General features: G+C 33.7%; 1 protein-coding gene across 1 annotated transcript; it reads right to left on the bottom strand.

Moving 5' to 3' along the window:
• Positions 1–317: 317 nt before the first annotated feature.
• LOC145605110 (uncharacterized) lies at positions 318–25,894 on the bottom strand. Its single transcript, XM_081661129.1, has 9 exons — positions 25,048–25,894; positions 23,499–24,073; positions 20,474–21,017; positions 8,016–8,497; positions 7,289–7,901; positions 4,935–5,404; positions 4,051–4,651; positions 1,784–2,283; positions 318–1,251 (listed from the first exon to the last, which is right to left on the bottom strand). The coding sequence occupies exons 1-9, from the start codon at positions 25,577–25,579 to the stop codon at positions 637–639; spliced, it is 4,932 nt and encodes a 1,643-aa protein (XP_081517255.1). The 5' UTR covers positions 25,580–25,894; the 3' UTR covers positions 318–636.
• Positions 25,895–27,908: the final 2,014 nt, after the last annotated feature.

Genomic DNA, 27,908 nt, shown 5'->3' with positions numbered 1-27,908 from the left:
CCACAAAATGGGGGAAGGTAATTACCTAGGGGGACCTAGGTAATTAAGTGGAACTTCCCATGGGGAGTTCTATTTCTCTTAGTTAACCAAACACTTTTTAGAATTTTTTAAGAAGTTCAATTTCATAGGAAATCAATTTTCCAAGGAATCAAACGAGCCCTAAATCTTCCAACTTTATGATTAACTATTAAATTGACTGCTTTTACTTACTAATGACATTTATTGTTGACATCTTACGGATATTAAGGTTTAAGAAAAGTAGATCATTTAAATACAAAATAGAGGACGATATATGTAAATAGTGTGCATAATCAATATGTAAATAGAAAAACAACATATAATAATACAAATTATTAAGTGAAAAGTTAACAATTAAGATCCTTAATTTGGGTGTACATCAGTTAGCCAATAAGTCAATAACCTTTGCAAGATTAAGAACTAATCAGAAAACACCCACAAATGAGAAATGTATAGAGCTCAAATTGTATTGTTCAAAAGAAACACCAAACACAATAAAAACATAACGCAACCCTCCTAACACACTTGTTACTATAATTGAATGTCCCATGGCTAGCAACGCTACAAGGAACATACCTGACCTGACACACACCGTGGTTATGATAGTATGGATCTCTTTCAATTTCTCTGTTGCTCAACTCCGTGATTACTGTTGAATTGCTTTTGAATTGATTTCATAATAAACTTTCTAAATTTCCGAATAGCATCGACAACACGTCCGCCATAGTTAGCAAGAGTGGCAACAAATTTGATTGAATTCTTCCACGTGAGAAGAGAGGTAAGTAAGCATAGTCCACAGACCAAGAGAGCCAACCAAAAACTCTTTTTAGCAGTAACCACGAACACACCCATTGTGAATGTAAGCAGCGTGAGGTAGAACGACAGACGAAGTAGGATGATAGAGATATCTAACACCTTTAGGGAGCCGTGAATTTTGCCAATACCCATCACCCATAGGAGTAAGAATAGGCAAAGCATTGAGCAGCACATCGCTATTGTGTTGGCCACCACGAAAACTGTAAATGCCGGCTTCATAAGAAGAACTGGGAAACCATTATCACCATCGAACCCACCTGGCACTTGAAATGCAGCTGCAAATGTTATGGTTGCCAACAGGGCAGCTACCACTGAAAGAGCATTGGCCGATTCTTTCATCTCTGTCTTACGGATACCATATGAGCTTCTTGCTAAGTACACTGCCTTTGGCATCTTCTTTTGAATTTTCTCTATTATCTGTGTATTCAACGGATGAACGAAACAAATATTCCATTATTATTGATATTATCTATCGTAATTCCCCTGTTTTATTTTGTACAAGTTCTTTAAACATGCATTAATAAACAACAGATAGATTTAGCTGCAAAATTTAAATAATTCCTCCGATTTTATTTAAATGCATCACTTTTGATATTGTAGTCTCCTAGGCAATTTTTGGAGTAGAGAGATAGAGAGAATTTATTAGCTAAAAGAGATAGTGATGTATCTAAATTGAAACTTCTATTTAGAAAAGTTAACGCATTTTATTGAAACTTCCATTTATAGAAAGTGATGCATTTAATAAATAACGGAGAAAGTATGAACAACTTAACACTTTCTTCTTATCGGACATATTGGTAGTAAATTTATTCCATTTAATTTGTCTATTTATCTAACCTAATATAGTTCTTAGAGTGTATGTCGAAGTATTGTGTTGCAGGTATAAGACGAAGGAAGTGTATGTGAAATTAAAACCTTTTTAGAATCATAAATCAATACAATTACTTACCTCATTTGGGACGTCATGTATTGCAAGTAAATCTGAAACTGTCTGGCCCTCTTTATTAACTAATCCAAGTTCTGCTTTGTCATCAGTTTCTAAACATTTTTGAGTCAACACAATTGCAGCTATAGAATTCCCAGTCTTTATGGCATAATGGAGGGGTGTGTTGCCCTCGTAATCTTGCACCAATCTCTGTGCATCTGCTTCTGCGATTTCAAACAATTGTTTCCCCGTCTTCTTAAAATTTCCGGAAAAACTCTCATCAACGTCCTCTCCTGTAAATCGCAACAGATGCAGGAATGTTCTGCCACTTGGATCTCGTAGGTACGCTGATTGAGGATGATGTTTTAAGATAGCTCGTACAACCACAAAACGACCTAAACTTGCTGCTCTCAGTAAGGGCGTGAGGCCTTCATCATCTCGTATATATGCTTCTCGATTGCTTGATTTACTTAATTTCTCCACAAAAATGTTTGCTTTCTTCACATAACTGCTTGCTTCTTCATCTGCATGTTATATTCCTTTAGTTTAATTGGTTGATAGAATCTAAAGTCAATTATGAAAAACTCCAAGTTGGATTTTGTTCAGGGCCGTTTATGAGGTTTTGGGGCCCTAAGGGCGAGAGAATAAGGTTGCCCCATCCGTGGGCCCTGGGCAGTTGCCCCGACTGTCCTGAGTCAGATACGGGCCTACTTTTGTTTTTTGAGTTAAGGATTTTATAATATCTTATCCTAATGTGACAGAGTATAAAATTACACACGTTGTTAGATTTCCTACGGTTTTTATTTTGTTTTATTTTTATTTTATCTTTTTTTTTTATTTTTATTTTTATTTAATTTTTTATTTTAATGCTATATTGCCATTTCTATATTTGTGAGAATATAGTATAGTGCTTTGTTAAATCATTTTTATTTCTAAGTGAGTTTAATCTTTCATGAAGATATGGATTAGTATTTACATACTCCTTTGGTCGTCTCCAATAGCTCGATCCTTATAGGCAATTTCCATAGGTATTAAGAAAGTTATATTTAGGTAAATTTATATTTAAAAGGTAAATTTACTTGGGAGGTGAAAAAAAAATAGAGAGAGAAAGTAATAAAAGTAAAAGAAAAAGAAAATTTACATGAAAAAGATAATTTTGTGCAAATATTATTGTAAATTGGAGAGTATTTTAATGCAATTGAGATTATCATTTTGAAACTAAATTTTAACCATAAGGGTTAAAGTTTTGGGGATGGAAGGGAGTAGTACATTTTAGTTTTCTTAAGCTTATTGTAAAACTATATACATAGCTTATAGAATGCCAATAAGTGGTTGTGGAGGCGGATATACCGTGCACATGGTACATCCGCAATCCGTTCCATATAATAAAGCGGAAAGAACATTGTTTATATAGAAATGTAAAGAACATGTAGCTAAAGTAAAAAATAACATATTATAAATTGTAAAGAATATAACATGTTGTACTGTTAAATAATGTTCATTATCTACATGTTCAGTAAATTGTGTTAATTGTTTATTTTGAAATGCTATTTGAATTATTTTTTTTTTTTAGATTATGGTGGTTGAATAAAAATAATGTTCGATATATATATATATATATATATATATATATATATATATATATATATATATATATATATAAACATAAAATTGGATTTTTTTTTATAAAATAGTTCTATGTTCTTTAGAAAACAACTGTTGTTTCATTACAAAACAACTAAATGTGATGTTTTATCATTTAATAGCTATATGTTCTTTTAAAAAAATATATATATGTTCATTAGAGAACATCTATATGTTTATTTTGCCTTTTTTTTAAAAAAAAAATCATATGCACTAAGAATCGTGCATCCGTCTCTAGGGAAAAATTTTCAATAGAATGCAACTAACATTATTTTCTTCAGTAAATATCGGCATTACTCCCTTCGTCCCATAATAATTGGGACGACGTAGAGGTGGACACGTAATTTATGAAAACTATAAGTGGGTCCATTTAAAATATTTGTTTATTATATATATAAAAGATTCTTTATTGTATTTTTATATTGTAATCCGTAAAAAACAGAAAGTGGAGTGAGAGTGAGGTAGGTGAGGTGAGAGAAAATGTGGGAAAATAAGTTTTTTATTAGTGGTTTCATAGCAGTTTTAGTAACGTGTCAAGTATTATGGGACACATAAAAATGAAAAGTGTGTCAAGTATTATGAGACGGAGGAAGTATTACTTTATTATTTAGTTTCCAAATCTAACGCATTTTGGCTAAGAGACTTACCAAGAGAGCAACCATTCTTGGCAAAAGAATGGAGTGGAGTCTCGCCCAAGTCATTCACACGAGAAGCGGCCTCATCGTCACATTCAAGCAGAATGAACGCATCCTCGAGGTTGTTCGTCTGTAAAGCCTCATGAATCGGAAAGTTACCTTTGTTATTTTTCACAGCCCATGGGGCAACATAAAATGCTTTCTGTCTTTCATCTAACTCGCCTAGAAAACCTTTGGATGCATTTACTAGTAATATCCCTGACTTACTGTCCTTGCACTTCACAGCAAGGTGAAGGGGCGTGTCTCCATTATTATCCGGTCGCATGCTAAGACTTGGGAAGTGTTTTACAACAATCTCAACAAATTGATATGCATTTTCACTTCCATGTCTAAGAGCTATGTGAACAATATTATTTCCACCTGGTGTTTGACGGCAAAAGTAGTCCTCATCATCAAGTTTTGGTTCCCCACTTTCTATATCGATCACTGTATGAGCATCAAATATTTGAACACTTCCATTTACAGCTGCACGGTAGAGCTCGTCATTCATCATATTATCCATTGATTCCCTCTCTTTCACATTGCTTCTGTTCACCAATGGTAGCAGTTGCTTCTGCACAAGTAGTTGGACAACCTAATTAATTTTTTTTGAAATAGGACAACCTAATTATTGATAAAGAAGAGTATTGGTTCTTATTTAATACCAACTAAACACTAATTTAATTTTTTTATTTTTTTATTTTTTATTAATACTCTTAGTAACAACAAAAAAAGCCTTATTTTTGCTCCTATCATTTGAGTTAGGTACGACCACACTTATAATAACAAAATGCTTCAAGTGAATTCATAAACACAAAGACCCATATTGAGAAGGAGAGAATTGAAGCATTACGCACCATGGTAGGCAAATGGGCTCGTGTTAAGAGTAAATCAAAAACTGATTGACCATCATTGTTAACAATGTTTAATTCCTGTTTGTTTCTTGACTGGAGACACACTTCCATGAGAAATTTTGCTTTAGTATAATCCTCATCAACAATGGCTAAATGCAAGGGAGTGTTCCCATCTTCATTTTGTACAATTCTAAGACCATCAACCTCAGAAAACTTGAAGAAATCCTTCCAAACAGGTAATATATCTCTCAAATCATCAGCAAGGTCTACTACCAAAGCCTTTAGGTGGTGCAAAATTGTTTGACCTTTATCATCTCTAAGCCCAACGCATGTAGAAAACTGTTGAGCAAGAAGCTTAGCCATCCCGAGTCGGCCACTTTGTACTGCTCTTAAAATAGGTGTGAAACCTTCCTTGTCACGCTTGTAAACTACAGACTTCATCAGTTGAGAATGTTTCTCTAGAAAATCTTTTTCTACAAGATTATACATACATTAATCATTAGCAGTTCCTCGTTCAACAAAAGATTAGAATAAAAAATAGGAAATTTTGACAATTACCACCTTCTGTTATGTCTATTTTAGCAATTACCACCTTCTATTTTTTTTTTTTTTGAAAATTACCACCTTCTATTTTTAAAAATATCAAAAGTTACCACTTTCTTGTTTTCCAATTACCACATGGCGTCATTTTGGGCTCATTCTTTCCCTTTCGTCCTTATTTCCCTCACATTTCTCATTCCTAACTCGATTCTCATCCTTTCTTTCAAATTTTTTCCCCCAAACAATAAAAAACACTTCAATTCACTATTCCAAATCAAAATTGACGAACAATTATTGGTGGTTTGGGGGAAAAAAAGTGAATGGAGAGATGAGAATCTTAATAGGAATGAGAAATATGAGGGAAATAGGGAGGGAAGGGAAAGAATGGGATCAAAATGACGTCAAGTGGTAGTTGGGGGCTAAGAAGGTGGTAATTTTTGATGTTTTTGAAAATAGAAGGTGGTAATTTTCAAAAAAAAAAAGAAGGTGGTAATTGCTAAAATAGACATAACAAAATGTGGTAATTGTCAAAATTTCCTAAATAATAGGCAAAATTGGTATAAACCACCTTTTTTATCCAACTTTTTTATTTACTAAAACACCGTTTATGTTTTTTTATTTAATAAACCACCTTTTAAATACCAAAATCTTGATTGCACCACCAAAAAAAATAAAAGTTCCTCGTTCATATTGTATATTTTATTAATATCAATAAGTTTAATAATTTTTACAATTTATTCAGCAGCTTCAATCAATATTATTTACTAAAAAACAAGTTGGGCCCTATTTTTCTCACATTGAACCAAAATATCTTACATTAGCAACTTCATTAGCACTATCTTTATCATCGTTAGAAGTAATTATTATAAATATTCAAACATGTAAAAAAATCGGGTGTACAATAATTATTGTAACTTTGTTGTAAAGTTTGTTTTAAAGATAAATAATAGTTACAACAACCAAAATAAATAAAAGTTTCCCCAATTTGAATAAAAAGTCCCCTCGATATAAATAGATAAGTTATTTATGCTTTATTGATAAGAGTACTTTTTGTTAAATGAGTATAAATCAAATTTTAGTGAGGGAAAGTGACTATAATACCCTAACAAAACTTATATCTCAATGGTTATTTACATTAAAAAAACATAGATATCTAAAAAAAAAATTAAAAAAGATCTCAAAATGACTGAAAGTTATCCTGAAAAGGTTCTATATACACTAATCATATAGCATCATATCATATTTTTAATTATTAGAGTTGGTCTCGCAGTCAAACTACGAGACAACAACACTTGACAAAACTGTTTTTTCGCCAATCGTGACACATATGATAAGTGAATTATGGATAGATTTGTTAAGATAAAAATGTTGTATATAGTTAATTCTAATGTTTTATATACACAAATTAATCTTAATTTTTAATAATTATCCAGTAACATGGTTCTATTTCCATCAATAATTTCGTTTTAAAAAATTCTTTAATAAGATTCATTTATAATATATTTTATTTATTTAAAAAATAATTTTTTTAATAAAAAAAAATTTCATTTCAGTTTAGGTCAATAAAAATGATCTCAAGTCAATAATTACATAAATAGCTACTGACAAATTAAAGTATAAATTTATCAACCATCTGAACATTACCTGGACACAAAACTAGTATTAATATAAAAAGAATGATGAATGTACACAAAGCTTTTGGATATAAAAATGTGCACCCAAAAAAAAAAATGGTATAAATATATACTTAGTATATGTTTCCATGTATATTTTAATACTCGGTACAAAAATAAAATGTAGGAGGTAGAAAAACATACCTGAGTAAGTGGCATATCGTGCTATCACATGAAGAACAGTCTCACCATAATCATTCACATCCGTAATGTCATAATTTTTTAACGCATCTTTATTCCAATAACATATTTTCATAATATCCGCCCAAAATGAAGATGATATAATGTGATCCGTGATCTTATTGTTCATGTAATGCAACCCCCAAAAGAAAGAAATAATGTCAGTATTACCCGCCCTTGCTGCTTCATGAAGGATTGTATCCCCTCTTGATGAATTTCTCACCATCCACGGTGGGCTATGATCTTTCCAAGTAATCCAACTATCAATACACATCTTAAAGAAATTCAATGCATGATCAGAAGGTTGAAGCCTCGCAGCAATATGTAAAGGTGTATCTCCTTTTGAGTCCTCCTTATATATTAACTCAAAGGTTGATGTCATCAGAAGATTCTGAATGAGGAAAAACTGATGATGTCGAAGGGCTATGTGAATGATATTACTTCCATCTGGGGTTTGGGCTTTCTTCTCTTTATTTGTAGCATTGTCAAACACATCATAATCCCCATGTATAGCTGCCTCATAAAGCTTGTCATCCAATGTAGTTTCTACACTCAGTAATTGATTCATGAGTTTCTTCTGCAAAAAGATTAATGCATGCTGTAATTATTATAATCAAAAGGAATTACAAATTGATAAACCAATATATTTATGGTAATTAATTAATGAAAATAGATTGATGAGATGGATTACTAGGATTGGAGGAATGTCTGATCCATTTGAAATCATGTCCCATACTGACTTTCCATCATTGTTCTTCAGGTGTATGAACAACTCCTTCATCTCAAAGCTTGAATTTGCGTTGATGAAATGTTTGATGAAACATTGTACAACCTCAAAATTACGATTCAAGATGCCAACATGTAATGGTGTGTTTCCGTCAATATCTTGTGATGACATTAGGTCACTCAGAACAATGGAATCGTCTCCTAGATATTTTAATAACGATTCTAACTCACCAATGCCGTCTTTTGAGACTGAAGTGCATAGATGGTGCAACACTGTTCTTCCGCTATAATCACCCAGACGTATTGATGTAGGAAACTGGCGGTAAATCCAACGAGCTACTAAGGTGTGGCCAGAGTGTGCTGCTCTTAAAATTGGGGCGAAGCCATCTACGTCGCGCATATATGCAGCAAAGCCGCTTTGATAGATGATTTCCGATGTTTTAGAATCTACAACAACATAATCAGGAAGCAAGTATATAATTCCTCTATTCGTAAATACACTTTTTTTTTTTAATCAAAAAATCAACAAGAATAATGGTTACATTTTTTTAGGCTAAAATTTATCACATAGTATTGTCCATGACTCCATGTAGGAGTGGAGATAAATTTCTACTTTTTACAACTTAAAACCGCCAACGACATACTCGTAGTAGATTTGTAACGAAATAAATCAAAGAGACCAGTCATTAGTATGACCAGGTCTCTTTTCTTACTCACTAAATCACAAGCTCAAAAGCCAAAATTTTAGGTGATGAATCCAAACAGATTGGACTTCATATTTAACAAGTGTCTTTAATTTCAGTCTATAAAAAAACTTCGTTGACCCCTTATCACCGCTAATGTTATTACCGATTTTAATATAAAGCTGCTAATAACATTAGCGGTTTTACAAACCAAAATAAAAGAAAATACCCTTTATAATTGGTTCTATGTGGACAATATTTTTGGAGAAAAGACCCTTTATAATTGATCCTATATGTGGACAATATTTTGGGAGTTTGTTTTATAATCGATGTAAAATGGGAATTAGTTTTGTTTCAACAATATTAAGGGATATCATTCAAGAATTATATGATAGATATAATAGGACAATTTTACAATAGCTAGTACAATTTTGTATTCATTATAAAACAGTCATTCATGACCGTTGATTTGTAAATGACAATCACAGCCGTCCAATTAGTTAACCATCTCTCTCTCTCTTTTTTTTTTTTTTTTTTGGAGAAAACGTTTAAGGTGCCTTACATTGATAATTTATCCATCAAAATATAAGGAAAAATCTCATAAGGGCTATGGTTCTCTCATACTTGTTCAACTCCAAAAGGCGTTAAAAGGGCTAAATCGCTAAATTATGTACAACGTTATTGCCGTCCCGTTTAATATGGCACCATAAAACAGAATACCATGAGCGGTTTTAAGCTGTTGACCATCTTAGTTCCAACAAAATAATGAAATAAAAATGAAATAAAAAAATTTGCTGTTGAATATCGTTCCAAAAAAAAATTAGATTGCAGAATGAAATCAATAACATTATAAATGTCAAATTTGTATCAACTTTATACTTCACTGGTTGTGATGTTAGAATTGTAAAAAAATACATTAACACTTTGTTTGGATACAAAGAAATGGAAGAAAAAGAATAGAAGAGAAAAAGCGGGGGACAAAATTCTTTTGTTTTGATAAAAGGATTGGGGGGAAGGGAGGGGAAGGAGAAGGAGGGTTTCATTTTCCCTCTATCTTTAATAAGCATAATCCCTCCAAATTTGGAGAGATTTGGAGGGAAAATGGAGCTCACCACCCCTCCCTTTCTTTTCCCTTCCCTTCCTCCTTTTTCCCTCCCCTTCATTTTCTTCCTTCTTTGCTATTCAAACAAAGCGTATACGGTGTGTTTGGATTGAAGCAAATGGAGGGAAAGGAAGGAAAGGGAAATGGAGAGATGATGTATCTTTTATTTGTATAACAAATGAAGAAGGAAGGGAATTGGAGAGAAGGGAAATAAAGGGATCAAATTGTAGGAAATTAATCCCTCCAACAAGGGAGAGAATTGAAAAGAAAACTCACCATTCTTTCCTCACCTATCATTTCCCTCCCCTCCTCTTCTCCTCCCTCACCTTCTTTTCCTTTTATTTATCCAAACACAGTGTAAATCGAGATATTTTTTCCTTTATAATCTTTCACTCTCCATAATTGGTATCAGGTTTGTTTCACTAAAATTTTTTTGGCTCCTCATCTAACCAAAGTAATGGATTAAAGATGGAGAAACTAAAGACACATGGATTCAATAAAAATAAAAATTAAAATAAAATGAAAGTATCATGACATATGTATGTAGGTGAAAAGCGCTAATCAATTCTACTATCTTTCTTTGATGATATTAATTCAAATTTTGATTTAACAGTTAATACAATGTATTAAAAAGATAAACATTCAAAACAATAAAGGGATATGATTACATCTAGCTAGAAAATCAAGGGTTCGGATTAAATTTGATACAATGGCTACCAAATTATTATACTGCTTCCATTTCTTGTTACTTGCAACAATATCCTAGAATAGATGGTTCACATTACTTGCATCACTTATTTTTCTTTTCTCTTTAAGTTTTTAGGTGGAACTAGACTAAAATACCCTTACTTTTTATTTAAATCACCTTATTAAACTACAAATTTGATGTCATTAGATTAAATCCCAAGCTTAATTAATTCCACTCTCATCCCCATTAGTTTTCTTTCTCCTCCTCCATCCAACCCCATTCTCATAATGGGTTTTGTCGGAGTTTTCCAATCGTGTTTTCGTCGGTGGTTTCAAATCTTGGGTGGTAGGTAGGTTCACATCGTGGGGTTCATAGGTGGTAAGTATGGGGTTCACATCGGTGGGTTCAAATCGATGGGTTCATGGGTGGTTTGTGGGTTAGCTGAGGTCGATGGGTTTCTTGGCTAATGCAGTGGGTTTGGGTGGTCGTGTATTAGAGCGGTGAGTTGTTGTGGTGGGTTTGGTGTGGTCGTGGCTTAGATTGGCGAGTTTAGTGGGTTTGACAGTTTGTGGTTTGGTGGGTTGATGCGTGTGGTAGTTTTGGGTTCACAAGGTTGGTGGGTTTTGTGGTTACTAGGTACGGCGGTTTTGGGTTTGGTGGTTGCTAGGGTCATTAGTGTTGGGCTCGGCATTTGCTAGGTTTATTGGTATGTTGGGTTCGGTGGTTGCTAGGTTCGTCGGTGCTGGTTCGATGGTAGGTTGTGGTGTTAGGTTATTTTTGTACAGCTAGGTGGTGCCGGTGGTGGTGGGTTATTTAATTTAAAATTGGTTGGTTTTTTTTTTTCTTTTGGGGGGGGGGGGGTTGGATTAATACTTAAGTATACACCCTTATTTTTTCAATAACCATGCTTAAGATATTTTGCCTAGGAGTCTGCAACGTTGCAAGTAATTAACAAGAACCGGAGGTAGCAGAATGAAATATAAAATACTCACTTTGTCCCTAAATTACATTCTTATTTTCCTACTTTCCTATATTATGTGATAAATAAATGCTAGAAATAGGAATGTAAATTAGGGACAGAGGGTGTAGTATTTGTGATGAGTGACATAAATATTATTTTTCGTTACATAGTTTTGCTAACTTTTTGGTTAATTCAAATTACTTTTTTCATATTTGTTGTGTCTGTGTGCGGAACGTCATTATTGCTCGACTTTGTTTTTTTCTTGCATATTTTGATTGTTTCTTGCATTATATTAAATTTATTAGTTTATCTTGTATTTAGGAACATTTGGAGAAGTTAATTGCTTAAAACTGAAGATATATATAAAAGATTATAGAACAAATTGTGAACAAAAAGTGCACTCAGATTAGTTTGCAAGATCAAGCTTCAAATAACCATATCTTTTTACCTACAAACATTTTGGAGTGATTCTACTTGATTTGAAAGATTACCTCAAGAGCTTTCCAACGATAGGTCATATAACCAATTTCAATGTAAAATAAGAGAGATACAATCAATTGATCTGAAATGAGCAATTTTGTCTAATCGCTAGGAGCGAGCGCATTGTCTATGAGGAGCGCCCTGTTGCTGTTAGGAGCAACCTGTCACGTACCGACTACCTTGCCTTAGTCACGCATCGTACGCTACTCGCTTACAGTCCGTCGTAAGACGAGTCAGGCTTTTTCCCTTAGCACTACTCCTTGTGCCCAAGTAGCAAAACCCTTTGTGTTGCTAGAACATATTTGCCAGCACGTCCCCTTGGTGCTAACAATTCCCCTTGGTTGAACTAAGTACTCACCTTTAGTGCCTTAGTCTGAATTTACGACTAAGTGTCATAGACAATTGAGCACACAAGCTATCTCCCTTGTTAGTATGTCCAATCACTCACTTGGCACCCTCATGCCTTGGTTTTTCTCACACTCTCTAAGTGTTTGGAGGAAATGATTGAGTTGCAAGAAAACACAAGTGCTTTTGGAATGCTTTTTGTATTACTCTCAACTTGAATGTACAAATGAGCCTTGGAGCCTATGTATAGTGTTTCATCCTACTTACAAGCTTTATCTAGAATATTCCTAACCTCCTCAAATGGAGGATTCTAGGCTACAAGTATCTAGAGAGTACTCACCTCCTTAGGAACATACATACATGGAGGTTTCTAACACTCCCTTCCTAGAATGCTAAGGACTACCCTAGAACATTCTAGAAACTTTACATATTTGTGTACATACATAGAAGAACCTAGAAGACTTATAAGACGTATCAGACCTTCGTTGATTACTCTAGAATCATCCACTCTAGAATAGTCTTCCAAAGAACCTTGTAGATAGCTCCAGAACCTTCTAGAAGCTTCCCGCATTTTTCCGGACTACCTGTAATCAAAACTTGTACTTCGGGACCTCATCTCGGAATTCCAACACCACCATGTTCTTCCTGGCCCAAAGTATAGTAGACTCCCAAATTAAGGCCCATTTGCATCCCATTAGCCCATCCAAATGGCCCATTATTGTTTTATTATTGTCACTTTGGTGTTCATTAAGTTTTTACCACATGGGCTAAATAAAGCTCTATAGGAGGGAGTGCTTAGTTTGGCACCAAGGGCAAGCCCCCTAGCCACAATTATGCCCTGTTTCCTAGTGACTCAAATGACGCCCATAGTTGGCTAGGGAGATGACCCGTGACATTCTCCCCCACCCAAATTCTTGTCGACATCGGCAAGTTCGCACTATGGAGTATGTGCCCGCGACCCGGTCTAGCGTACCACCCCGATCCTTGAATGCTTTCTTGCGCCGCTGCTCCATCTCTTCTATTGACTCCACACTTGAGCCATTTTGTCCCATCACTCGAAACACCATGATGCCTTGTCCCTAGCATCGTTGTTATCATGGTCCTCCCATGGACCGCATCTTGACGTCTATACCTCGACGCCTACCAAGCCTTCAAGGACGAAACCCTCATGTCCCGCTCCTTGAGTTGAGCGAGCTTGGTCCCTATCTCGCTCCCCTTTGATATGAGGGTTATCATGTCATCACTCACTTAAAAAGGTAGGACCTTGTGGAAGAAATCCATGCGTAGCACCACGTCTTCATCATCGATGTCAACCACCAAGAAGTCGACCTTTCCCTTTCACTTCCCCAAGCGGACGGGAACTCCCCACGCCCTTCCATACACCGGCGTAGCCCTTTAATTGATGGCCTTCATCTCGCCATCAACTCTTGTGAACTTCACCCCTAAGGCCTTGGCTTCCTCCTTAGCTATGAAATTGTGCGACGCTCCCGTGTCCACGAGAAGCCTTGTCAACACCTCTTTCACTTTGCCATCTACGACCATCAAACTGCTCAATTGTTTGACGCCCATCCCATAAGTTGTTGAGGATGCCTCACCCTTGGCCGCATCTTCCTCAACCTTTTTTGCATTGAGAAGCCTCATGCGGGCTAGTTGGGCCTTCTCGTTCAGGACCATTGCCCCCATACTAATTTCCGGAGCTGGATCCTCCTCACTTGCGATCATGGCATTCAACTTTTTCTGCACCGAGCAATCCAATGTTAGATGAGGACTCTCATAAAGGAAACACTTGGAAGGTTTTGAGGGCTTACCTCCGTGTCCATCGTCCCCCTTGGACTCCCACTTAGATATGAACTTTTCCTTGCCATGATACGCATGCTTGGCGTTTGGATGCGATGCCTCCTCATCATCTTGGTCGCCTTCCTCGACCCTTTTGCCCTTGTCCCTTTTGGATTCCCTTGGGATCTCGATCAAGGGCTCCGCCGCTGCTATCGCCTTAGCAAGTGTCTTCACATTCCTTAGTTCCACCTCTTGTTGAGCCTATCGTTGTAGTCTTCCGATAAAGTAAATGAGTTGGTTTTCCTTCGATAATTCGTCGATCTCAAACATAAGCAATAATGTGTATTTCTTGATGTACTTCCTTGATAGTGCTAGTGTATTTCAAGTCACGTAGCTTCATCATGGAGACCTTCCTAGCATTCTTCGGGTAAAACTGAAGCTTGAAATCTTTCTTGAACTCATCCCATGTGGTGACGAAACAAGTCCCCTTCTTGATGACCAACTCTCGACACCTCCACCAATGAACATCATCCTCGCCTAAATACAATGTGGTAGTGTTGATCTTTGATGCATTGCTATTCAACTTCATTGCGTCAAAGTACCTTTTCGATAGTGACACCCCCGGTCACTGCTGCTTTCTTGCATAAATGACATCTTCATTTACCGAATCCACCTCGGCTCGGATATCCCTTAGTTACCCAAGCAACTCCTCCTTAAATTGTTGTTGAGCCCTAGAGCCTCATCCCTAAGATCTTGGGTTGTAGTGTCTGCAGCGTCAACTTTTACTTCAAACCCCTCCTCGGATTCCGGGATTTGTGTAATGTCATCACGCATGTCATCCATAGTAAACTCTACCCTCATTAGGCAGGATTATATTCCAATTCAAAGGTCAAGATTCTAGGCACCAATGGATCCCTCGCCGAACCCCTCGTGCTACCCTACTTCTTACGCCTCCTTGTTAGATCCTCTTTCTCTTGCACAATTTGACTTGCTTGAGCCTATTTGTCGCCAACCATACTTATATCCACAATAAGAATGAAGCAACGTACCTTTGTTGCCAAGCTATTGTCCCTTCGTAACTTCGAACAACATCGCCTTAAATTTACGACGTTGATCCCACACGACAATCATAGCCTTAGTATGAGAAACTTGTTATGTGTCGACTACCTTGCCCTAGTCACGCACCGTGCGCCACCCGCTTAAAATCCGTCGTAAGAAAAGTCAGGCTTTCTCCCTTGGCACTAATTCTTGTGCCCACGTAGCACAACCCTTTGTGCTATTAGAATATATTTGCTAGCATGTCTCCTATTCAGGGTACCATTGATCATGGGTTACATCTATATCCTTCACCTTCTATTACAAACTTGATTACTTATACTGATGCAGATTGGGGCAGCTGTCCTGACACTCTACAAGAATCAGGTCTATTTATGACAGACTAGTTCCGACGAACACGTAATTCGTCTGGAAAAACCGAAATTTCCGACGGAATTATATTTCGTTGGATATTTCCGACGAATTCTAATTAAACGTCGAATTGAAATACCCGATGGAATTTATATTCGTCGGAATATTTGTACTTTCCGACGAAATATTCCGTTGGAATATTTGTACTTTCTGACTCAATATTTCGTTAGAAAGTTAAGTTTCCGACGGAATTTTTATTAGAATATTTATTTTTTAAAAAAATTAAATTAAAAACCCCCTTTAACTCTAAAACGAAGCCCCCCCCCATCCCTTATAGTTTTCCGCCTCTTTTTCTATTTCCCCTTCTCTTTCTCTTTTTTCCTTCTCTTCTCTTTCCCCTTTCTCTTCTCTGTCTCTATACTTCGCCTCTTTCCAATTTTCTCTCTTCTCTTTCTCTCTCCTCTTATCTTTCCTCTTCTGTTTTGTTCTCTCTTCTTTCCCCTCTTTCTTCTCTCCTTTTTTTCCCCTTTTCCTATCTCACACCAATTACAACCACAAACATCAACACCGACATCATTTCAGGGTGTAGTGTCGGGCTCTTTCTATCTCCCAAACCGATTATGACGATAAACCCACCGATAAGCCCACGTGCTTAATGTCGGGCCGATTCTACATGGTTTTGATTTTTCAAAGGTTTTTTAGGCCGAATTAGACCATTCATGGTGAATTTCGAAGCCTATTTTAATTTAAGGTGTGTTTTGTATTTCAAATTCGTGGTGAAATATAATTCGAAGCCTGTTTCAATTTCGTGGTGAAAGTCTACATCTAGATTTTTCTTTTGTTATAATTTTGGTTTTCTTAGGGTAATTTTTTTTGGTTTATTGTTGTTTGTATTTTTTTTATTCAATCTTCAATTGTATTTTTTTGGGTTAATTTTCGTTTGTATTTTCTTGGGTTAGGGTTGTAAATTTGGGTTCGTTTGGGTAGTATGTTGATCTGGATTTGGGTGGATTAAGGTTAGGTGAGGTAGGTTAAGGTGCGGAATCTAGTTGTTTAGGGTTAGGGGTGGGCCTGGTTTGGTTAGTTGGAAGGGATGGTGGAGGTTATGGTTGTTGGGTAGTAAGTGGTGGTACAGGCTAAAGGGCCTGGTGTGGGTTGGTGGAGTAGGGTGGTGGCTGGTGGTGAGGGTTGGTGGTTGGGCGTTTTTTTTCAGCATTTTTCGTCGAAAATTTTGGCGGGATACAGTCCATAGGAAATTTTCAATGGACTTTTCCGGGCTAGGAAATCTTCAATGGACTTTTCTGGGCTAGGAAATCTTTTCCGACATACTGAATTCCGTCAAAAAAGGCCGTTTTTCCTACAAAATAATTTCCGATAACCGGCTCTGACCAGATTTCCAATGGATAAAAATGGTGTTCCATCGTTACTTGCCTATTTTCTAGTATAGACACTTGACGCTGGATATTGCTGTTTTTTGGTGACAATCTTATTTCTTGGTATTCTAAGCGTCAGCATACTCTTTCCAAATCAAGTGCAGAGGCTGAATACATGCAGAGACATCACAAATGTTGTTTCCGAGGCATGTTGCCTTGGAAACAAGAACACACCTTCCAGCACAATACACCAATTTTAGCCATAATTTTTGTTTTTTAAGGCCAAATTCAACCATGTAAATTCTATATATAGAGTTCTATAAATTTTTTGTAAAACAATATAATTCTTAAATTTAACCATAATTAAAACCATTAAGTTGTTTATAAAGATAACAGTAAAAATAGGAAAAAAAAAAGCTAGAGAATGAAGACGAGATGGGGGCAGGCAGTAAGACAGGGTGGCAAGCAACAACGTAGGGGTAGGGACTAGGGAGGCAACTACACGAGGCGGGGTGGCAATTTGGAAGGAAGATGGGGAGTGGAAAAAAAGAGAGCATCGAGAGACATGAGAGAGGGAGAGAGAGAGAAGAAAAGTTCAAGCAAAGTGAGAAGTTAGAAATGAGGAATGGGAGGGGAAAGTTGGTACCATTTAGTGTTTTTTTTTTAAATTTTTTTTTTAATTTTCCGAAGGAATTTAGATAATTTCCGACGGCCATCGGAAATTTCCAATGGATTTAATATGTTGGAAATTTTCTAAAATGTTGTTCGTCGGTTCTAATTTGCAATATGTCGAAAATTTCCTTAATTCATCGATAATTTTTGACCGATTTAAAATCCACATGAAATTATGTGATTTTTGACGGAGTTACTTGTCCGTTGATAAAAATTTCCATCAAAAATCCGCCTTTTTTTGCGTTCATCATTGTATATTGGAATGTGAATCTTGAAAAGTTTTCTTTATTATCTACTAGATGAAACCTGTCTTATGTAGGATTTGTTTTTATTTTTTAAAAATAAATTTTTTTTTTTATTTGTTTGAAAAATTTATTTTCTTCCTGCTACGTAGCAATCATTTAATATTTTATTTAAAAATAAATTGTGAATTTCCTCTCACACGTTATATATTAAGATAAAATTGCTACTCTCAAAGGTAATATTTTATATTTAATTAATTTAAACCTTAAAAATCTCATTCGGCAATGTTGATTACGTAACAATTGAATTATTTAATTCTAAAATTAATAAAATCTTATTTAATTGTCTAAAACTTTTTTTCAAAACAAATGTGTCTAAAAATAAAGTTTATAGTCCTGCATGGCGGGTTAAGAAAATTTCATCTTACGTAGCTCTCTAAGAACTTGGAAAGGGCGATGCCCAAATGGTTGATAAAGTTTAGGATAAACTTTTTGGATTTTATGTTATATACGGTCATATTATCCCTTTTTAATAATGCAAGATATCTAGACTTAGGAACAAAAATTATATTTTATTGAATTTAACTAATTTTACTTAACTAATTTTTTTTTTAACCAAACCTAACATTATTTTTCTTTATTAAATCATGTTTTCACTGATTCTCTATTATATATGTAAATAAATTAAATATATTATATATTGATCTTATTTTAAAGAACTTTTAAAAACAAATTTTATGATGAAAAATAGTATCGAGTTATAAGATATTTATTCAATGTTATGAATAAGTTTGAATATATGAAATATTATAAGTATATCAATAATAAAAGTTTTCACCGATTCTCTATTATATATGAAAATAAATTAAATATATTATATATTGATCTTAATTTAAAGAACTTTTAAAAACAAATTTTATGATGAAAATAGTATCGAGTTGTAAGATATTTATTCAAATTTATGAATAAGTTTGAATATATGAAATATTATAAGTATATCAATAATAAAAGTTTGTACGACATTATTTAGCATCTTATGTGTCACGATAATACCTATTTGTCGCCTATATGGCGTCCAATTGGCATAAAATTAGAATGTCAAATGTCGCTGTCTCGTGGCATGAGTGCGAGACGTACTGACTTTAATTATTAGTATATGATATATTAGATTAGATTTTAAATATGGAACACCTTCCCGAAATCAAAATATATGGGGAGGTTATGATGTCCACCTAAAAAGACCTTTATACCCTTCTTGCTTTGTACTACACAAGCTAAGAGATCAGACGCACACAATGCGTACGTGTGCACGCAATATAAAGTAATCTATCAGGCTTGATTCTTTGTTATTTTTTTTCCGCAATATCATGTCTTTAATTATTCTAATAAATAAAAATATTAGTAGGTTTAAGAATTGTTGATAAAAATTATAATAAAAAAATGTTGATGATTTCATGTAGGCTAAATAATAAAATTTGACTTCTCTTTAAAAAAATTTAAAAGAACAGATAGAATTTCTTTTCTTTTTTTTTTTGAACTAAGACGGTAGTTACATTTTTTTTTTGTTTAAAAAAATATGGTAACTTAAAAAAAAAAAAGAGGGATATTTTGGTGAAGCAAAATTTATCACCCAAAACCCCCTCTCACTTTATATATTACTATAGATAAACAAATAAATGTACCCCGTCATCTTCTATTACAAATTATACAACTTTTTAAATCAAATAATTCTAAATTTTTAATCAATGATTTTAATAAATCGTTTAATCTCAAATCAATTATATCAAAATTTCCTTAATAACAATTAGATTATATTTTTCATTTATCAATTATCTCATTAACAATTGATAATTACTTATTGAATTCAAAATAACATTAAATATTACTATAAATCTAGTTTTTCTCACTAATTTCATGTATAAAAATACCTTCTGTCCTTTTCTTGCACTGTCTTGCATATTTTTTACACTCTGTTTTGATGTATAAAATACCAGGCCACCTTTTCACAAACAGAAATTATGACGGAATCCGTCAAATGGTAGTGGTACGAAAACAAAAACTCAATATAAGGTGGTTGTTTATAAAATTTAAAGTAAAAGGTACGGTAGTTGTTCGTAAAAATAGTAAATTAAAAGATATTTATTGACAAATTTTCCAAGGAAAAATTATAATTAAACCCCTTAAAAAAACAAATTTGATTTTACCATCCGTTTTTTTAGCTATTTTAAATAACTATCTACAAAAATGCAAAATATTAAATTTCACCACCTCAACACATTTAGTACCATTTAGGAAAAAAAAAAAAAAAAAAAAAAAAAAAAAAAATCGTGTTTGGTCCCAAAACTTGGTCAAAATTTAGCATTTGTTTTTTGTTAAAATGTTAAAAATTCGAGAGGTCACTTTAATTTAGCACTTTAGATTTAGTTTGAGGTCAAAATTAAAAGAAAAAAAATACCTTGCTTTGCGTCAAACTCTTAAGATGACGCATTTTCGATAAATTTTTGGTCTTTTGACATCAAAGGGCCACCAAAGTAACCTCAAATAACGTTTAATAGACCAATCTTTGGAACAAATATCTTATTCTGCACTTTTCTTGATTTTTGTTAAAATGTGAAATGGACATTATGCTATGGGACGCAGGGAGTAGAGTATATGAAACCATCAGTTTGGTATAGTAAGAGAACAGAAACTTACCCTCCATACGATAGCAGTATTTTGCAAGCAAATGAAGAACAGTCTCACCGCTCTCGTTTATGTCTAACAGTGCTTCATCGCGACTGCGTTGGAGATCAGGATCAGTCTCCCCATCTAATAACTTATACATTTCGTCGAGAGTATAGTAGTTACTGGAGCGTACGGCTTCATGGAATATTGTATGGCCTCTCGAATTTTTCACCCTCCATGGCGGTATGCTTAGAGATTGCCTATTGTTATCAATCCAATGCTCGAGAGAATACATCAACACTTTCCTTGCTACATCCGATGGTACCCTGGCAGCAATGTGCAGTGGAGTATCACCATTTGAGTCTTTCTGGTATATCACATTTGGAATTTTTTCAATTGCTTTCTCAAAGTACTTTTCTTTCCCATGAAGTAAGGCTATATAAATGACATCGCTTCCATTTCCTTCAGAAATCAATTTGCTTATATTCAAAGTATCATCATCATGTATTCTAGCAAGCTCATATTTGTCGCCATTGGTAATTCTTCCCGTATTGACCCTATCCATCATATTTTTCTACAAAGCATAAAGTACAAGTTAGCTTAAATTTCGTCACTGCTAGAATTTGAATGCAAATTATAAAAGACAATCTTCATTATTGTACAACTCACTAATTCTACATAAAATAATGAAACACCATAAATTATTCAATGCTCCACTAACCACTTATACTTGTCCAAATTGATTGATTACTATGAAAATTTGAGACTAACGATATGTTTAGTTCATCTAATTTTGTCAAAAATTGTTTTACTTCAATTTTATTTTATTATATTACCATAAAGTGAAAATGTCGAACGACGGGCATCGGGACTACCTCCCCAGTCAGCGTCAGTGTATATAATCTATAGTAATATATAAAGTGAAAGGGAGTTTTGGGTGATAAATTTCACTTTCCCTAAATACCCCTTTCATCTTTTATAATTTTCAAGAAAAAACTACCATAATTTAAAATATAACTACCATTAAAAAAAATATATATAAAAAAACCTTTATTTTATTTTATTTTTAGGGAAATCATATTTTGCATGAACATTCTAATGTACTCATATCCTACCTTTTAACCTCAATGATTTCATCAATTTATCAGAATAAGGTAGATAATATTTCAAGAAAACAAAATAAGGAATCGAGCCATGCATATAAATTTCTTATGTTGCACACGCAATTTGCCTGTGTCTCACAACTTGTTAAAATAATTTTAAATAAGATGAAATAAACACACTCGCGATGAGAAATTGAAAAATAAAATAGAGGTGGTAAATAATTGTAATCTCTAGGTCCTATTTGTTTCATCTTATTTTTATTATATATCTTATTTAAGATAAGATAAAATAAATATTTTTTTTCCAAGAAATTATTTCATAAACAATTTCAAAGTATTTGAATTATTTCAAATAGGAAAATTTGTTTGGAAGGGACTTATATGTTTACTATTTTGTCTGGAAGGACCTTATATGTTCAAAGTGGTCTAGCTAAAAGGACCTTATAAACTTGTTTTGTTGTCTAGAGGGACCTTGACGTCACATTCCGGTGATTGACTTTTTAACTCCAGTGTTGACTAGTCACGTGACTTAAAAAATTACCCACCCTCTTTTTTTTCCCTCCATTTTTATTTCTCTCTCTTCTAATCCCCTTAATTTCTCTCTCCTCTTGTATTCTCTGAGGAATAATCAATGAAGGACTGAAGATTAAGTCCAAAATTCATTACTTTCATCCACCTAATTGAATTCGAGTCAGAGAAGAGAGGACTTACTTGGCCCAGGTTTAAATATCTTCTTCTCTCGCATATGTCATTTTCAGTTGCACATTTGTACTTCAATTTTTTTTTCTTTTTTTGGTCTCCAATGGCGAAAGGGAAAAAGGGGAAAAAACTTAGCAAGGAATTTATGTTCTTTGTCCAAAAAATCTATAAAACTAGGTAAATCAACTAAATTAAACTTAATTTTGTAAATGGCGATCGAAAATTAGGGTTTTAAGAGTATTTTGCGCTGTTGGTTTTTGCAAACGAAAATTGTTTGGTTGCATGCGTGTATGTTGAATTACTTGTTGGTAATTGAATTCATGAATTGAATATTTGTTTAATGTTGAATTCTGGGAAATTATTTGTTTAATTGAATTCATGAATTGAATTTTGCAAACAACTTAACTTAATCTTAAAAGATTGGCATTGGGGAAAAAACCCGTAAGCAATATTCTTACCTAATGTGAAAAGGAATTAATCAAAAGATTCTTGCTAGAATTTCTTCAAAAACTTAAGGAACACAATGGATTAAATTGATGAACCCCAGTTTGTGAGGAGAAACTAGAGAAGGAATTTGGGAAAAAAATCTGGGCAAATAAGAAGAAATGGAGGGAAAAAAGGGATAAAAAAAAATAAGAGGGAGGGTAATTTTTTAAGTCACATGAGAGTCATGTGAATAGTCAATGCCAAAGTAAAAAAGTCAAACGTCAGAATCCAGAGTCAAGGTCCCTCTAGACAACAAAACAAACTTATAAGGTCGTTTTAGACCACTTTGAACATATAAGTTCCTTCCAGACAAAATAGTGAATATATAAGTCCTTTCTAGACAAATTTTCCTTTCAAATAAGATTAAAAAAGAAATATATATATATATATATATATATATATATATATATATATATATATATATATATATATATATATATATATATATATATATATATATATATATATTCAAAAGTTGAAACAAGATGATATAGAGTATGTACTCCCTCAGCTCTGTCCTACAACAACTAGCACGTTCATGTTTTTCACACATGTCGGTGCACTAGTACGTTTGACTTATCTTATATATATAATTAAATATCAATGAAAGGTATAAACAAAGTTATATCATGAAACTTTATATTAATACCTATCTAAAAAACAAATTTTATATTTTTATTATGTTGGTATAAAATTATAGTCAAAGTTAATACATGAATAACAAAAAAAGTGCAACATATCAATTATAGAAGGGGAGTTGTACTCACTAGGTTTGCAGGGATGTCTGAACTAGATGTAATCAAATCGATGATTGTCCTCCCCTCGTTATTTTTTGTAGTCAAAATCAACTCCTTCCTTTCTATTAATCGACCCATTCCATATGTATATCCACCACTTGTTATATAGTCAGCACATGATTGGAGGATCAAATATGCAAGATCAAAATCTCGATCCAAAATAGCCTTATGTAATGGGGTGTTTCCATCTTGGTCACATGAGACTGTAAGAGTATCAACACCAGGTATTTCAAGGATCTTCACACAGATCCACAATGCATGATCTTTATCACTTGCATTAAGACCAGCCATTCGTAGCCGCAAGTGGTGCAAAAAGTTCCTTCCATTCTGATCACGACATTCAATTGAATGTGTATGATTAGCTAGAATTTGATGAACAACAAGGACACGACCATACTTAGCTGCTGTCATTAGAGGGTTCATGCGTTGTGAGTCATGTTCAAATATTGCCAATGGATTTGCGTTGATCATTTCATCGATAAGTTTTGGCTTGCCAACTGCATTATTGTTGTCATCATGGTCTAAGCCTTCTGGGAAGTTTCCTCCTGCAAACAATTTAACAAGTTAATGTTCAAAGTTCACTACTCATTAGTCATTAATACGCACGAAAAACTGAATGGTTGATACTCTTTTCCAATCTATAAAGTGGTTTCATAAAAAAGGTTTATGTTAGGTTAGTGGCCCAAAATAAATTAATCCAAATAACAATGGTCAGACTATGGCAGATATGATTTAGGAGAGTCATGTAATAAAATAATAGAGAGAGTAATCATTTTTTATGAACTTATACTATTTTCGTCAAACATAAATTGCTTTTATTGATCTACAATTAACCGAATTACTAATATTTGTTCTTTTAATTACAGATTTTCTAAGGGGAGTTTTTTCCCGAGTTTTTAGAGAGTCACGTAGGATCTTAGTGCGACACGTAGGGTTATAAATCTTAGTAATAGCCAATTAAATAAGAGATTATTATAAACTTTTATAATTAAATAATTCAGATGCCACGTAAGCAAAATTGGCGAATGAGATTTTTAAATTTAAATTAATTAAATATAAAATATTATCTTTAGATATTAAGAATTTTATCTAAAATATATAACCAATTGTAGCACATAAATTTAAAATAAAAAAAAAATTCAAACAAACTGTGTATTGCACGGGCTTCATCTAGTTATTTTTAATGACCATGGATATGTAATAAAGTAAGTGTTAATCACAATCAGTGGCGCCCCTATAAATTTGGTATAAATAGTTTTAAACTGCAAACAACGCAAGATGTCTACTATTGCTTTAGTGATTAAAGGAAATTTAGCGTAAAATTTGATTGTAAAGCAGCCAACAGGTCAGGTTTCGAACCCCTATTCTGGACTTTCCCATTGTTTTGGTATTAATTTCAGTTTTAAATTTCTTAAATAACTACTCGTACGTGCTACCCTTGATAGAAAATCCTAGATCCGTCAATGATTACAATATTTTGAAACACCAAAAACAAAAATGAGTAGTTAAATTGAATTACCAGCGCAATATCGGACATAAATATGCAGAGGAGTCTCCCCAAAATTGTTGGTGATGAGCAGTAGTTGTGGGTGATCCTTAACGGATGCAAACAAGGCCTCAGCTGCAGCCATATTCCGTCTTCTAAGCGCTGAATGATACGGCGTATCTCCCTCGTTATTCACCTCCCACAAATACGCCACACTAGTATTATTACTTGTGTCACCCGAAGCAGAACCACTGCTAACACCGTCCTTGTCTTTTGATAAGCGAGAAATGATTACATTGATGGTATCCTTGGTTCCCAACTGAGCAGCCTCATGAAGCGGAGTGTCACCCTTGTTGTTCTTCTGTCGAACAAGGTCGGGGAACCTTGTAAGAGCCGCCTCGATGAAGTTCGTGTGCCCACGCTGAGCAGCAATGTGGACAATGTTGTTACCAAGATCAGGTGTCTTTAGGAGGTATTTGTGTTCCTCTTGTTCAGCATCCTCCAGCACGCTGGTATCTCCTAACACGGCTGCCCGGAACATGAGGGAATCCATGTATCCCTCCATTGATTATTTCTTTCACTCTCACTCGCTCTCTATGCTTTGTATTTGCTATGGATATGTAGTTTGTGTACGTACCTCAGAAAATGATTGCTAATGATATATAGAAAGAATTTTATGATTTCTCTACTTCTACTCCACTGCTCAAACCTTTTTTTTTATTCTTTTCTTTCTTCTTTAATTTGTTCTTCTCCTCACTTCTTTGCAAGCTTTTGCTCTGCTTCTTCTTCAAGTGAATATAAAAACAAAAAAAGAAAAAAAGAAAAAGAAAAAAGAAAAAAAAAAAAAAAAAGGAAACTTAAAAGCAAGGAAATTAAAGCAAAAAAAAAAGGTAGAATAATAGCTAGCATAAACACAAACCACATACTGTTCATTCACACTTTCACTACGAGTACAAATTAATGCATCAAAAGAATAAGAATCTTCAATTTTTGACTATAAGGTTATTCACACTTAAACAAGTTTGTCATTTAAACAAATTTTTATCAATCAATTACCTTAATATGATCTATTTTAATTCTCAGCTTATAAATTATTTCTTATAACGATTCAAATTAGCTGAACCCAAACCATTATGGAACAAAAACTTTGTTATGTTTGTTGTATTGTTTTATAGATTTTTGTGAAAAAATACCTTATATACATCAAATTTTGTGAAAAAACTACTTTATAAAAAAAATTGTTGTAAGAAAGTACCTTATAAATAATATATGTTGTAAATTGTTATCATGTACTTAATTTAATAATGAAAGAGAAGAAGAATTAGGGGTTAAAAGGGGGCTATGGAGAAATTGGATGAAATGATTGAAAATGGGACATTAAACGTCTCTTATGCAATTTCAAAAATTTGGCAAAAGATAAATTTTTACAACATTAATTGTTTTATAACGTAGTTATTTATAACATTTGTTGTATAAAAGGTAGTTTCTGACAACATTTATTTAGAAAGACAGTTTTACACAAAAACTGACTTTTATAAGGTAGTTTTCACAAAAGTACTTCATATTATTTGCAACGATTTGATATAAATTAAAGTGTGAGTAAAAAATTTCTAATCATTGCAAATTAAATAATATGAAATGGAAGTAGTATTTAATTTGTTCTTTTCTCACTTCTTTGCAATTCTTCTTTAAGTTGTGAAAAGAAAAAAGGAAAAAAAAAATCTTAACTAAAGCAAGTAAATTAAAGCCAAAAAAAAAAGAGAAAAAGAAAAAGGTATGAAAGTAGCTAAGCTACTACGTAGCACAAACACAAACCACTTAAATTACAATTCACATTTTCACTAAAATTTTACGCATCATGACACTGGTAATCTTCAATCTTAAACGGAGTACTTTTTAAAATTTTTAACAAACATGACGGAGTACTTTTTAAAAAAATAACAAATTACAGAGTACTTTACAATGTATATATAAATAAATTCACAAATTTTTATATGTGGCCGATCACATCATAAGGCCGAGGTTAAGTAACCCTTTTTTTTTTTTGGAAGAAGAGATCTAGATTAATTAGAAGGTAAAGTCATAGAAGTTATCGGCGGTGGGCCAGATACATCCAACTCCACCATCATCTAAGGTGGGTTCAAAAGTGGTGTATTTACACCCAAATTACATACTTGGTTAGTAATATGGAAATATTGATCTGACAAGAATAATCTCAACTTTGCTCGATTTGCTTAAAATATATAATCCCAACTTTTAATTATTTTTTATTAATCCGAACTTTAATCTGAATTTGCTTCGAATGGTCTCATCCAGTTATATAGCTTGTTATTTCAAGTAACCTGACACGTGTCAGCAAATGATTGGTTCAAAAAATAATAATTTTAAACAAAATTAAAGGAAAATATTTTTAAAAAATTAATTATTAACAAACTAGAAGCACCACCCCTCCCCCGACAAGCCATACCTCCCTTCTCGGCGCCACCTCTCCCAGCGACCGGCAACATCGGCGACTAGCCTCCCCAACCTCCAATGCCGGCTGAGATCCATCCCTACCCTTTTCACATTACTCGATCCTCTCCTTTCCTCACCGCGCGACCACCCAACCAAACCCTAACCCCCTAATACCAGCGACCCGTGAATGCTGGTGCAAGGGCTGCTAATATGATGTGGCTTCAAAAACAGTGTATTTACACCCAAATTTAAACTTTGTTATGTTTATTGTACTTTTTTATATTATTTGCAACGATTTGATATAAAGTGTAAGTAAAAAAAAATAATTAATCATTGAAAAGTATGAAACGAAAGTAGTATTTAATTTGTTCTTATCTCACTTCTTTGAAATCTTTTATTGTTCTTCTTCTTTAAGAGATGAAAAGAAATAGAAAAGCAAA

The sequence above is a fragment of the Chenopodium album genome, chromosome 22, assembly GCF_948465745.1.
Source record: "Chenopodium album chromosome 22, dcCheAlbu1.1, whole genome shotgun sequence".
Taxonomy (NCBI): Eukaryota; Viridiplantae; Streptophyta; class Magnoliopsida; order Caryophyllales; family Amaranthaceae; genus Chenopodium; species Chenopodium album.
The sequence above is the reverse complement of the archived record's forward strand: the minus strand, read 5'-3'. Positions and strand labels throughout refer to the sequence as shown.